This window comes from Myotis nattereri, assembly GCF_964212035.1.
Source record: "Myotis nattereri genome assembly, chromosome: 12".
NCBI lineage: Eukaryota > Metazoa > Chordata > Mammalia > Chiroptera > Vespertilionidae > Myotis > Myotis nattereri.
The window spans coordinates 58995191-59008064 of record NC_138087.1 but is presented as its reverse complement, the minus strand read 5'-3'; the positions used below and the strand labels follow the sequence as shown (position 1 = coordinate 59008064).

The following is a 12874-nucleotide window of genomic DNA, read 5'->3' as shown; positions in this document are numbered from 1 at the left end:
TTGGCTGCCTAAGTTCCTGGTTCATTGATATGCCAGGGGCCTCAGTGTAGGGCATTACCTGCCAGCAACTCTGTCATGGATGACAGATCCTGGGCTCAAAGCTAGGCCTTCTGGGTAATTTTGAAATCTGACACTCACACTTCTCTAACAGAAGGAAAGGCAAGGGTGGAAAACATGATTTGTTTTTCTTGTTTGAACCTCCTCTGATACTGCCGCAGCGCCCTTCTCTCCAGGTTGCGTCTAGCCTGTCGGGATCATTTCCGCTGTCTCTTAAAGCCTCTCTTCCCAGTCGGTGAGCAGCCCCCCTGCCGCTCAGTCTGTGGTCTTCCTGTTCCATATACTGCGGCCCTGTCAGCGACAAGCTGTAGGCGGAACAGGTCACAGCTGTTCTATGTCATACATTTTTTTCTATAATTATTTTGACATGAATGTTTAACCGGAGGAACGCAGAAGGCACAGCAGCAAAGACATCATCTCATAATGACGAGGCATTTGTTTTCCAACCTAATAGAAGCAGGAAGCCCAGCTCCGACTGTGATGTGAATCCTAAACACATCTCTTTCGCCTAAATTGAGGACCAAATGTGTCTTTCCCTCAACTTATCCACTCTTCTTGGCAAATCCCCTTCCGGAACCCCTCATTTTGAGAAGGCCCTGGGGCAGAACATGTCCTCGTGGGTTATGTTGGGTCCACACTTCCTGTAACCAACACCCACCTGTAACCTTTCAAAGGTGGCGAGTGTTTGAGGGCCCACGGCTGTCGCGCAATCTTCTGAATGGCCTAGTCCGGTGATGGCGAACTTTTTGAGCTCGGCGTGTCAGCATTTTGAAAAACCCTAACTTAACTCTGGTGCCGTGTGTCACATCACATATAGAAATTTTTTGATATTTGCAACCATAGTAAAACAAAGACTTATATTTTTGATACTTATTTTATATATTTAAATGTCATTTAACAAAGAAAAATCAACCAAAAAAATGAGTTCGCGTGTCACCTCTGACATGCATGTCATAGGTTCGCCATCACTGGCCTAGTAGTCCCTAGTGGGTATCGAACCTCTCCGTTCCACAATTGCTCGGTGGAAGCTTGTTTGGCTCATTTGTTAGTGTTAAGTACAGTTCACTCACTGGCCACATTATACTCTCAGGCTGAGAAAGGCTTGATACAAAACACAACCTACCCAAGGGAACCTCACCTAAAGTCAAGTCTAGGGCTTGATTAATTAGGTTATAAATTTTTCAATCCTTACCTGCTCCTCAGAGACAATATATCTTTTAAAGATCTCCACTCAAGCCAGGCCAGCGTGGCCAGTGGTTGAGCGTCAACTTACAAACCAGGAGGTCACCGTTTGATTCCCAGTCAGGGCACATGCCTGGGTTGCAGGCTCGATCCCCTGTGTGGGGCGTGCATGAGGCAGCCGATCAATGATTCTCTCTCATCATCGATGTTTCTATCACCTCTCCCTTCCTCTCTGAAATTAATAACAATTTATTTTTTAAAAAAACAACTCTCCACTCATGTTAGGTTTAGAATTTACAATAAGCTTGACATTGCAATTTACAGTTGAATTACAAAGAAGGCATTTAAAATTATTTAAGTTCTTATACTCAAGAATAATAAAAGGATGATTTTAAAACACACACACACGACCTAAACACTGTGGGAGGGCAGCAGTGTCTCACACTCATTCCTTCCAACTAGACACCAAGTCTGACACTCAGCATCTGCCGACTGGCATTCACAGGTGGTCCAGAGCCACCTGTCGATTATCAGAGCACTTGTGATGCTAGGAGCTAGAGTTTGTCAGGGAACATATTCTTCTATGTTCTGTTCCTGGATACATGTTCGGAAAGCTCTGGAGAAAACCAGATTGGCTCTGTGTACCTGATTTCTGTGGTTGCCTGGACAGTCCAGTGAAACCTGTGGATAGATGCCCTACTCACAGGTTTTCACCTATGAATCATTCTCTGGGACTATGTTAGTTTCACTGGCTTGAAAACTCTATCTATGCAAATGCACATGTCTGCTACAATTTGACATCCCTCCTGTGTGCTCCATATTTGTTGAAGGAATTAAGCAATCCTATCTAATAATAGACAAACATGGTAATTAACCGTACCTCCAACATGCTTCCCATTGGCTAATCAGGGCGATATGCAAATTAACTGCCAACTAAGAGGGCAGTTAACAGCCAACAAAAATGGCGGCTAATTTGCATACTGCAGGCAGGGTAGGATAGCGCAAGCCGCCATCCAGGCCTCCCTGTGCTACCAGGGGCTAAGGCAAGTGGTGCTGATCGCCTTGCTGGAGACCTCCCCCGCCCGTCCACCAGACACAGGGGGCCCACACCCGTGTGGATCTGGGGGTGGTCAGGAGCTGGGGCCAAGGCAAGCAGTTCGGATCGCCTCGCCCAAGCCCTGGCCTGCCCTCCGGAGACACGTCCCAATGCGGGGGGCTGGGGCCAAGGCAAGTGGTGCCCATGGCCTCAACCCAGCCCTCGCCCGCCCGGAGACATGTCCCAATGTGCGGGGGCTGGGGTGAAGTCAAGTGGTGCGGATCGCCTCGCTAGAGCCCTCGCCTGCCCACCGGAGACACGTGCCAATGCATGGGGCTGGGGCCAAGGCAAGCAGTGCCCATCACTTCAACCGAGCCCTTGCCCGCCCACCGGAGACATGTGCCAATGTGGGGGGGCTGGGGCCAAGGCAAGCGGTCCAGATCGCCTCACCCAAGCCCTCGCCTGCCTACCGGAGACACGTCCCAGTGCGACCCAGGGGCGGGCAGGGGCTGGGGTAAAGGCAAGAGGTGCAGATTGCCTCAATCGAGCCCTCGCCCGCCCACCTGAGACACATCCCAATGCGCAGGGACTGGAGCGAAGGCAAGCGGTGCCCATCGCCTCAACCGAGCCCTCGCACGCCCACCGGAGACATGGGGCCCACTCTGAGAGAGAGAGAGAGGTTTAGAGAGAGAGGCAGAATTTTGCATCCCGCATCCCTCCCTGATCGACCACTGTGATTCCAAGCCAGTGAGGGCTGCCTTCAGGCCCCAACCCCCACAGGTCTCGGGTGGATGGTAGCTCCAGGCCGCTGCTCCAGGTCCCTCACCCCCACCCCAGGCCCGAGAGCACAGTGCTTGGCAGGGGCACCCAGGGGTTTGGGAATGCAGCATGAGGGGCCGGCACAAGGTGGGGGTGGGCTGTGTTTACACCGCCAAGTTCCCCACTTCTGCCCTGGCCCGGCATGCCTCCTCCTTCCCCTCAGAGGCCCAGCTCCTGCCTACATGCTTGCTGGGCAGGCCCAACTGCACCGGGGAGTGAGCCATGGCGATCGGGATGGCCACTTCCTGGGATGGAACGGCCGGACCACAGCGATTCATGAGGGCGATGAGGCCCGTGGGGCATGTGCAGCCCTTGGGCAGCGGGGGTGGCTGGCCAAGCTGAGACTGGCTTCAGTGGGGCCAGTGGGAGCCTGTTGAGGCCACCCCAACCCCCACAGGTCTCGGGTGGATGGTAGCTCAGTGGAGAGCGGTTTCTCCATGCATGGTGCCCAGGGGTGGCTGTGAGCTGCTGCAACCCCCCCACGCTTCAGGAAGGGGGAGAAGGCTCGCAGCCACCAGCACCCTAGGCTGCACCGCCTGTGCCTCAGCCTGCCAGGTTGGCAGGGTCCAGAGCAGGTGAGCTGCTCCCTTCCCCCAGTGGTAGAACAGGGAGGAGAGCGCTGGGTGCAGGGAGGGGACCTCAGCTGGGATCCTCCTGGTGTGGGGAAGGCGATCAGCCTGGGCCCAGTGGGGAGCTTAGGAAGTCTGGCTAAGCAGGCGCCAGTTCATACCAACTCTTACTCTGCCATCTTCCTCCAGCTCTTCAAGCTAGCCCCCCTGCCCCACCTGTCTGGGGCAACGGGCTCTGGGTGACCTCCCTGAGCTCAGACTCTGGACCCAGAGACCTCAAGGAAGAGTGCAGGGGCCGGTGCAGAAGTACCAGGGCAGAGTTGCTTCGGTGTCTTGGTGAAGTTTGCAACTGACCCAAGGAGGAAACCCCAGAGAGGAAAGGCCGGGAGGCATGAATTGCCAGCACTTTAGCCACTTGAAAACAGCTCCACTTGTAATGTGAGGTGGTTGTATGTTCAGCTGAGAAGTGAGGGGGCTGAACTCCACCGTCGCTGGGCTCCTGTCAGTCCGAGGCCCAAGCGTCCACCATGACAAGGGGAGAACAGAGTGAGGGGCCCGGAGGAAGGGAGGCCAATTGAAGAAAACCGTGTCTAGACTTTCCCCAGCCTCTCCTTCTTTCTGCTGCCTACAAGAGCCCCAGGCCCGGCCACAGTTCTGTGTCCACCTTTTAGTCCCCAATTCTCCAACCGCAGAGGAAAGAAATAAGGAAGGAGTCTGTGCTGCCTTCAGAAAGTATCTATATACCTGATCGGCCAGTTGCCTTCCACAGAGGGAGGCCAGACTTGGGCTTTGGCCTGCTCCCCACAGGGACATCAGTAGGACACCCTGTGAGGGCCCCCAGACTGCTAGAGAGGGCAGGCTGGGCTGAGGGATGCCCCCCAAGTGCACAAATTTTTGTGCACTGGGCCACTAGTCAGTCTATATAACAGAGGAATATGCAAATTAGCCAGGACAACCTAACGTTTCAACCGAACAGCAGGGACCTGAGGCTGCATGGCACCTGGCCAGGGTGAGGGACCTCAGGCCACACCCCCTGCCCGGCAGAGCTTGTTGTGGGACCTCGGGCCACGCCCCCCACCCCAGTGGGACTTAAGGGGACCTGAGGCCACAGCCCCCGCCTGACGGGCTTGACAGGGGACCTCAGGGTGTGTCCCCCACCCCAGCGATGAGCCGGGAGACCTCATGCCACACTCCCTGCCCCAGCACCGGGCCAGGGGACATCAGGCCAGGCCCCCTGCCCAGCAGAGCTTGACGGGGGACCTCAGGCTGCGCTCTCCACCCTGGCACATGGCTGGGAGACCTCATGCCGCGCCCCCCGGCCCAGTGGGGCTTAATGGGGACCTCAGGCCATGCTCTCTGCCTGGAGGGTCTTGACAGGGACCTCAGGCTGCATTCCCACCCTGCGGGGCTAGAGGGGGACCTCAGGGCACATCCCCCACCCTGCCGCACCCCCCAGCACTGGCCAGGGGACCTCAGGCCGCACCCCCTGGCCTGGTTGAGCTTGGTGGTGACCTCAGGCTATGCCCCTCGCCTGGCAGAGCTTGACAGGGGACCTCAGGCTGCACCCCCTTCCTGGTGTGGCTTGATGGGAGACCTCAGGTCATGCCCCCCACCCCAGCTCTGGGCCAGGAGACCTCAGGCCGCACCCCTCACCCGCAGGGCTTCACAGGGACCTCAGGCCACTCCCCTCACTCTGTGGGGCTTCATGGGGACCTGAGGCTGCACCCCCTGAGGGGCTTGACGGGGGTGGGGCTGTCCAGGTCTGGGTCTTACCCAATGGGTGTGGGGCCGACCAGATCTGGGTCTCTTGTGTTTTCGAAGTGCATGCAGGTGGTGGGCAGGGATTTGACTCTGGGTCCCACAATGCACCTCAGACTCTGTCAGGAGGAAGATTTTCATACACATTTTACTAATTTTCTTTCATCTCTTCTATTCTAGAGAAAGGGCAAATAGCAATATTAAAATATTTCCTCTAATTCCCTTTTGATGTGCATGAATTTTGTGCACCGGGCCACTAGTAGATAAATAAGTGAATTACTAACGTGTGTTTGAGGAAAGCCTGGGAAGAATTTTAGGCCATGGTCTGAAAGTTGATGCTGGTTTTTTTTTATTCTATTTTTTTTTTTTTTTTTTTTTAAAGCAGAGAAAAAAAGTGGATATTGCAAGAGACTGTTTACATATAGTCCTTGGTTCCCTTTAACATGTGATTTCATGTAAGTTTTGGTCTCTCCTTCACCCCACTGGGTTTCCAATACACCCCCCTTTCCTCTCACCCCAAGATACACAAAAATTGTAAACCATATAACACACATTGCTAATGAGATTGTTTTGAAATTATTCAAACTCAATAGGAAATCAGTTGAAGAGAAATTTAAAGGGAAGCATAAGGCTAGAAGGAAAATTATAACCACATCCCTGATCCAGGGATAAGTGGGTTCATTATAGAATTTTACCCAGCCCAGGATACATGAGAGGTAAGGTCTGGTACCCCCTGCCCATGTATAGGAGACTTAGACCATGAGAAATGTTAAAGAACTACCGGGTAGTTTAGAATGTGTTTGTGTGTGTTAATAGCTTGGGGCATGTAACGGTTCATTTTGACTGTAAGACATTATCTCAATACTTAATGTTTTAAACAACAGTGAGCCACTTATGAATCTATGGGTCAGCTGTGCCATTTACTGATCTGGGCCAAACTTGGCTGATCTTGGCAGCATTTGCTCATATGTCTGCAGCCAGCCTGTGGGTTTGGGGCAGCTGCTCGGGGCTGGCATTGTCTGTTATGGCCTCGGCTGGGCCGCCTGGGAAGACTGGGACTCTCTCCAATGGTCTGCTACCGTCCAGCGGACTAGCCTGGACTTGCTCACGTGGCAGCAGCAGTTCTGAGAGACAGTGGAAGTGTATGAGGCTTCTTAAAAGTTTGGGCGCGGAGCTTCTGCCACTTCTGCCACTTTCTCTTGGCCAGAGCAGTCCTGAGACCGGACCGAATTCAAAGTGGAGGGAAAGCACTCCCGCCCTTGAACTCCCCGTGATAAGCATGAGGAGCAGGGATGAAAGGAGGAACAAAGGCTTGTGACCGCTTTTGCCATCTGCCACAGGGGAAATGAAATAGAATCATCCTGTGAAGTCATCCATGTAACTGAGTCAAGACTTTGTTATCCCTCCCCCTGCAGGTCCTCTCCTCTCTTCCTGGCAAGTGAGAATCCAGGAATAAAGTCTTGCTTTAGTTATATGGATAGGGACCAAGGCACAAGCACCAGATAGAGCATTTTTATTTTGTTTGACCCTGTGGTAGATTACAAAAGTGGTCCTCTTCTCCTCCTCCTTTTCCTCCCTCCCCTCCTCCCCCTCCTCCTCCTCTTCCTACTTCTCCTTCCTTCTCCTCCCCCTCCTCTTCCTCCTTCTTCTCCTCCTTGTTTGCCTCCTCCTCCCTCTCTTCTCCCTCCTCCTCCCACAAGGCTGGAAGAAATCAGCAGCTTTGCTGCTTGGGTTCTAATCTGTTCTTATAGCAAGAAACTCTTCTCATTGCATCCACTGTCAAAGTGTATTTCAGAAACCAGATCCTCCTCCTCCCATGCCTGGCCAGCAGTGACTCGCTGGCTGTCTGCAGCCATCTCCCTGAGATGGTGGTGGGTGGTTCGACCCAAGCCTGATAGAGCGTTGCGAGTCTATTTCTATTTGACTTTCATTATCCAGGCCAGAACTTGAGGCTTTCTTGTGTTTTGCTGCTGCTGCTGCTGCTGTTGTTGTCAGTCCCAACACACATAAAGCCATCCCTGTAATGAGAAATGTTTTGCCGAAACCTGCAACGGGTATGCTTTTATCTCAGACTCAAGCAGTAAACATCAGGTGGTCCTGCCAGACGACAGGTAGGTCACACTATAGTACCTACCCTGAGGGGCATGCTCAGAGTCCCACAGCTAAAGAAACTGATTCCTGCTTTGACTAAAGCGCCGTCTTTCTAGCCACAGACCCTTTCAAGGCAGTGCTGATCTCCGAGCCCAACGGGCAGGAAGGAAATAAAAAGGCATCTAAGGTTCTTTGTGTGAGAATGTGCCACACCCGGGCCCGTCAGCCCTCCAGTGCATACACCCATTCCAGGTTCAGGGCAGCAGAAGACTTGGTAAGACGTCGGCCTTGCGTGTGCTGGCTCCTTTCATCCCCGTGGTGCTAGCTGGCAGGCAGGCTGTGGACTGCTCCGTTCCTGCATCTCCGAGTGTGGCCCAGCCCTGCAGCATCCGCACAGGAAACGGCTGGCAGATGGGGAGCGGGTGGCAGGTCAGCCCAGGCCTACAGCGCCTCTTTGTTTCCTAGGTGCAACGAGGGACCCCGTCAGCTCTCCGTGTGGAATACTTCCCATCAGAGTCACGACATCCCGCGAAAATACATCTTCAGTGAGGAGGGAGGACGACACCAGCCGGGCCTGGGGGCCCCGCAGGACATCCCTCTCCCTCCCCGGAGGAGAGAGCTCCCCGCCTCGCTGACCACCAATGGGAAGGCGGACTCCCTGCAGGGAGCGCGGACCTCGGTGATGCAGGAGCTGGTGGAGCTGGAGAAGCAGATCCAGGTGATCCGGCAGGAGCTGCAGCTGGCAGTGAGCAGGAAGGCGGAGCTGGAGGAGTACCAGAGGGGGCGCCGGACTCGTGAGTCCTAGGCGGCCGCGCTGCGCCCCCTCGGCCCCTGGCCTTCCTCGGAGCCCTGGGGACACCTTGGGATGCTCTTTTGTAACCACTGACGAAGGTATGGGGAGCTGAGGTCTGGGTCTTAGAGGTCAAGTCCGCCCCGTCCCTCGGGCAGCAGCTCTTGCCACGCTCACCCTCAAGGTGTCCAGGGCAACGGCCTCCCAGGGCAGGAATCCTACACTGGTCAGGAGTGAGCTCGGGGCCAGGGATCTGCGACTAACAGACAACCCCAGCTCCGTTAGCCTCCCACCAGGTGCCACAGGACGACTTCTGGTTTCCAGCCCTTTCTCTGCACTGACAGCAAGGGATACAAAATGGTTACTCCTTCCCTTGTCTTACTGGGTTGTTGGTTTTATTCTCAGTAGAGAACAGGGTTGCCAGGATTGTGGTTTTGACACAACTCCCCAAACTAGATTTGTTCCTGCATTGTGAATGGGGCACAGGGTCAGAGCTAGAGAAGCTGAGGGCGGAGAAGTGCCTGTTTCCAGACATTGGCTGAACTCATCCGTATCGCGGCTGGCCCAGGCTTGATTAGATCCCGTAGAGCCTCATTTCTCAGAAGGCCCCAGCTCTCTGACACCATCCAGGCATTTAGTAGGAATATGTTTACCTGCCCTTAAGCATGGGGACAGGGATGGGGTGAGCGGGGACAGAGGACAGGCCAAAGAGGCATTAAAAATAGACGCCGTGCTTTTAGAACAAAAGCTCTGGGCCAGGAAAGCAATTTGGCTGAGAAATGATCAGGACTACGCTTCCAACCCAGCTGAGCATCTCCACGGCAGCACGTGCCTTCTGTAAAGGCGAGAGAGAAGCAAAGCGAGGATGCGGCCTTAGGATGCAACTGGAACAGCCCTGCTTATTGTAACGGGGGGTTTAGCGAACGTGATCTGCAAACCACATACGGGGCCGTTCAGATCAGCGGTCGCTTAGCTCTTAGATCTAAGAACCCCAAATGTGAGCCTCCAGCTCATGAACAGCACAGGCTGCACCGCTCAGAAATGAGCCCCGTGCTTTTCATATCTCTGTTGATAACAGCCAAGTTAGTCTCCCAGCCTCACACCCACTTTTCTCTGAGGAGCTGTGAATAGGTTTGGTCCCTCCGATTCTCTCCCAGTCCTCATCGAATGCTCTTAAAAGACTGATATCAGGAAAAAAAAGAAAAAGATTACTATCAGTAACCTGGCACCCCTTTCCCGCTGTACAACTGCTCGGACATGCAGGAAGGTAAAAGCATATGGGAACTAGAGAACATCAGCTCCCAGTGTCAGTGTAGACAGAATCGTCTAGGAGCTCGTTAGAATGCTGGTTGGACCCTTCCTTCCCCAGAGGATGGGCGGGGACAGGGGAGAGACTGGAGGTGAGCTCAGAAACCTCCCACTAACCCGCACCCCCAGGTGACTGACGCGTGTGGTCCAAAAATTACTCTTCAGGAAACACTAACGGTGTGGCAGTCCCAGACAATGGGAGAAGTGAGAAGAGCCTTTCTGAGAGTCTTCTTATTTCTTGTTTTAAAATCTTTATTGTTGAAAGTTTTACATATGTCCCATTTTCTTTCCCATTGACCCCTTACAGCCCGGCCCTGTCCCCTGCCCCAGGCCTCCAGCCCCCTATTGGCTGTGTCCATGGGTTATGCCTATATGCATACAAGTTCTTTGGTTGATCACTTCTCACCCACTCACCCTCCCTCACCTTCCCTCTGAGATTTGACAGTCTGTGTAAGAGTTTTATAAAAACTTCAGCGCACACCTGCTGACTCACCTTCCGTACAGCCCCTTCCTCCCACCCCCACCCTCACCCCTGCTCTGCCCCATACCATTTAGGACTAGGCTTCCTTGTGTTTCAATGATTTGCTTTATCTTCTCAGTACTCTTTGTTGCACCCCCATCCATGTGAAGGCCACAGTGAGTTCGCAGCGCTGAGCCAAGCCCTGGCGCCCTGGAACAGCTGCCCATCACTGGGAGGGCACAGCCTACTTTTTGAATGGAATCCCTGCATTGCCACCAAGAGCTACCCAGTCTCCCAGGGAAAGAGAACATCCTAAGCTGTAATTAGATCACACTTCAGTTAATTGTCAATCAGTTAATTGTCTGAGAAAACCCAGGGGTGGATGTAGGCAGGGATGCTGCTAATGAAGGAGATGGGAGGATCCTCATTAGACTCCATCCACCTCACAGATGGAACAGTTTAGCAGTGAGGGAGGGAGCTGGTGAGCTGTGGAAGCAGGACCACTCTGCTTTGAAACACCCTGTCTTCCCTTGTTCTCGCCCCAGGCCCAGGAGTAGGTTTGCAACGGCCTTTGAAAGATTATGCCCCTGAGCCGTGCCCACCCATCCGCACCAGCTGGGGACACTGTAGATGCTGCCGTCATGCTCTGTGCACGCCTGACCTCTGAGTAGCCCGGATGTACAGGTGTACCTCAACTCCCGGAACAGCCATGCTCCTAATGTCGTACGGACATTTTTATAACTCAGCTCATCTCCTGACTGTACTTGAGAAGCTGGCTACTTAAAGGAACCCAGAGGTGAATTCTTTTGTAAAGAATCCTTTTGTAATGCAATTAATTGTCCCTTAACGTATCTGTTTTGTAAGTTTGGATTTTTGTATATCGGGTTTACCTTAAGCTTCTCTACTGAGGCATTCTGAGCAGGGTGTGACATGGCAGGCCGCCCTGCCTCGCCACAGAGCAGACGGCCCATGCACAGCTCCCGGGAAACTGTCCCCTGAGGAACTGCTTGGCCAGAGCTGGGGCCTGGATGCAGCAAGCAGCAGCAGGGAGGGGCTGGCAGCAGGCCTACTGCCCTCAGCTCTGCCTGCTATGGCTCTGGGTCTGGGTCCAGAAAAGCAAAGCTTCTTTGCTCATGGCGAAATGAAGCAGTCTTCACACTTAGTAGTGATTATTTTTATCAGTAGTGATTGAACAGTGTTTTGCAATTTGTGAAACAGTGTGTGGTGTTTTGTAAAAAGATTTCATGAAATGGTGGGTCCTTTGGAAACCCTCCTTTCTGTTCTGCTCCACGTGTTCCATCCACGCCCCAGGCTCAGAACACACGAAGACTGGAAGTCCTCAGGCGGAGACGGTGTGTGGGCAAAGATGTAAGGGAGGCTGCTACCTTCCTCCTCTTGTGGGCTCTCATTTCATGAGATTGGGAAGGCCAGTCTTTCCCACGCCCTGGTGCTGGGAACCTGGGATGGGACCTGATGTCACACCCCCCCCCCCCACCCTGTTTTCCAAGGCGCTCCTGGCACAGGAAGCACACACTAAAGCGTGACTGGGTGAGTGAGGACAGATCGGTCCATGTAAATATTAATCAGGGCCCCAGAGTGTGAATACTTTGAGGTAGAAGACAAGGGATTCTTCCAACAATGAAAGGCAAGTTGGGAGAGTGTCTGGGACAGGCAAGTGAGGCAGCTGTAGGGACCAGTCAGTTGAGGTCTTCAATGTGCCTGGAGGTGACTCTCCATTACTCATGGGTCTTGCTGTCACACAAACTCTATAAGGATCTGCTGCTTCTGTGCCAACCGGACAAGTGGTAAGTGGAGCCGCTACCAAGAACAGCTTTGCTACATGGTCAGCAAGCGTCTCAGGGTTGGGGGGTGTCTATCAGAGCCTTGCAGCTGGTGAGCATGTCTGGGTGTGGAGAGAGAAGGAAGGGGAAAGAAAGGACTTAGAGCCTCTCTTCCTCCCAGCTCAGATTTTTGATCAGCAAACCAGGAAATCCAACCAGTCCCCAGGAGAAACTGCTTTCTCGTCCTCCAGACCACGTCACCACCTTCACTGTTTTGTTGTTCCTTCCGTCGCCCACCGACGCCATCCATCGAATCCAGGATTCCCTCACTTTTTTTAGTTTAGTTCTTAATCGTTTTATGAAAATAATGTACTTAAAGGTATTTTCTTAAGGTTTGTACGAGTGTTTGCACTGTGTGTTCATTTTAATGTGTTTGCGATCGCTCCGCTCCAGGAAGACCTGCGATGCTGTCTTGTGAGCATGACGTGAACAGGCTGCTTTGCTCCGGCCACTTTTCTTGTACAGCCACGTGGGTGGACGAGATGTCCTCCAGTCTTTTCCATCTTTAGTTTCTATGACTGTGGAATAAATGTTCAGATAGAGACTTCGCTGCCGAGTGGACTGCTGACATTGTCTTTGGGGATTCAGATGCTGCTGTGGTACCAACACCTTCCTGACATGTGAAGTCTGGACCTAGCCTAGAGTGGGTAAACCACACCTCTGGTTTACAGATGGGAGAACCAGGGGTCAGGGAGTTACAGACACTGCCAAGGCCACACAGCTTGTGACAGTCGTAGCGGAGATTCTTACGTAGGCAGTGCTGTTTCCGGAACACCCATACTATAATGTCAGGATTCTGATTGTTGCCTTACAGTATCTTCTTTTTCCTCTAAGCCCCCTGGTCTTCCCGCCATCTCGCCCCAGCCCCGGCCTCAGCCTGGCCCAGCTCCACAGAGGGAAGTGGGTGTGGTAAATGCACCTGCACTAGTCCAATGTCAACACTGTAGTGCCTGAGTCTCACAG

At 53.2% G+C, this 12874-nt stretch overlaps 1 protein-coding gene across 2 annotated transcripts in view; it reads left to right on the top strand.

Moving 5' to 3' along the window:
• The window catches only part of GRIN3A (glutamate ionotropic receptor NMDA type subunit 3A), a gene marked incomplete at its 5' end in the record, with an annotated part of 145770 nt that extends 133316 nt beyond the window's left edge, over positions 1-12454 (top strand). The window contains one exon of one of the 2 annotated variants that reach the window (XM_081103598.1): positions 7910-12454. In XM_081103598.1, coding sequence (XP_080959724.1) covers positions 7910-8317 — 408 coding nt within the window. In that variant the 3' untranslated portion in view covers positions 8318-12454. The remainder of the gene's footprint in view (positions 1-7909) is intronic. The other variant, XM_081103599.1, reaches the window with a different exon arrangement.
• Between the last annotated feature and the right edge of the window lie 420 nt (positions 12455-12874).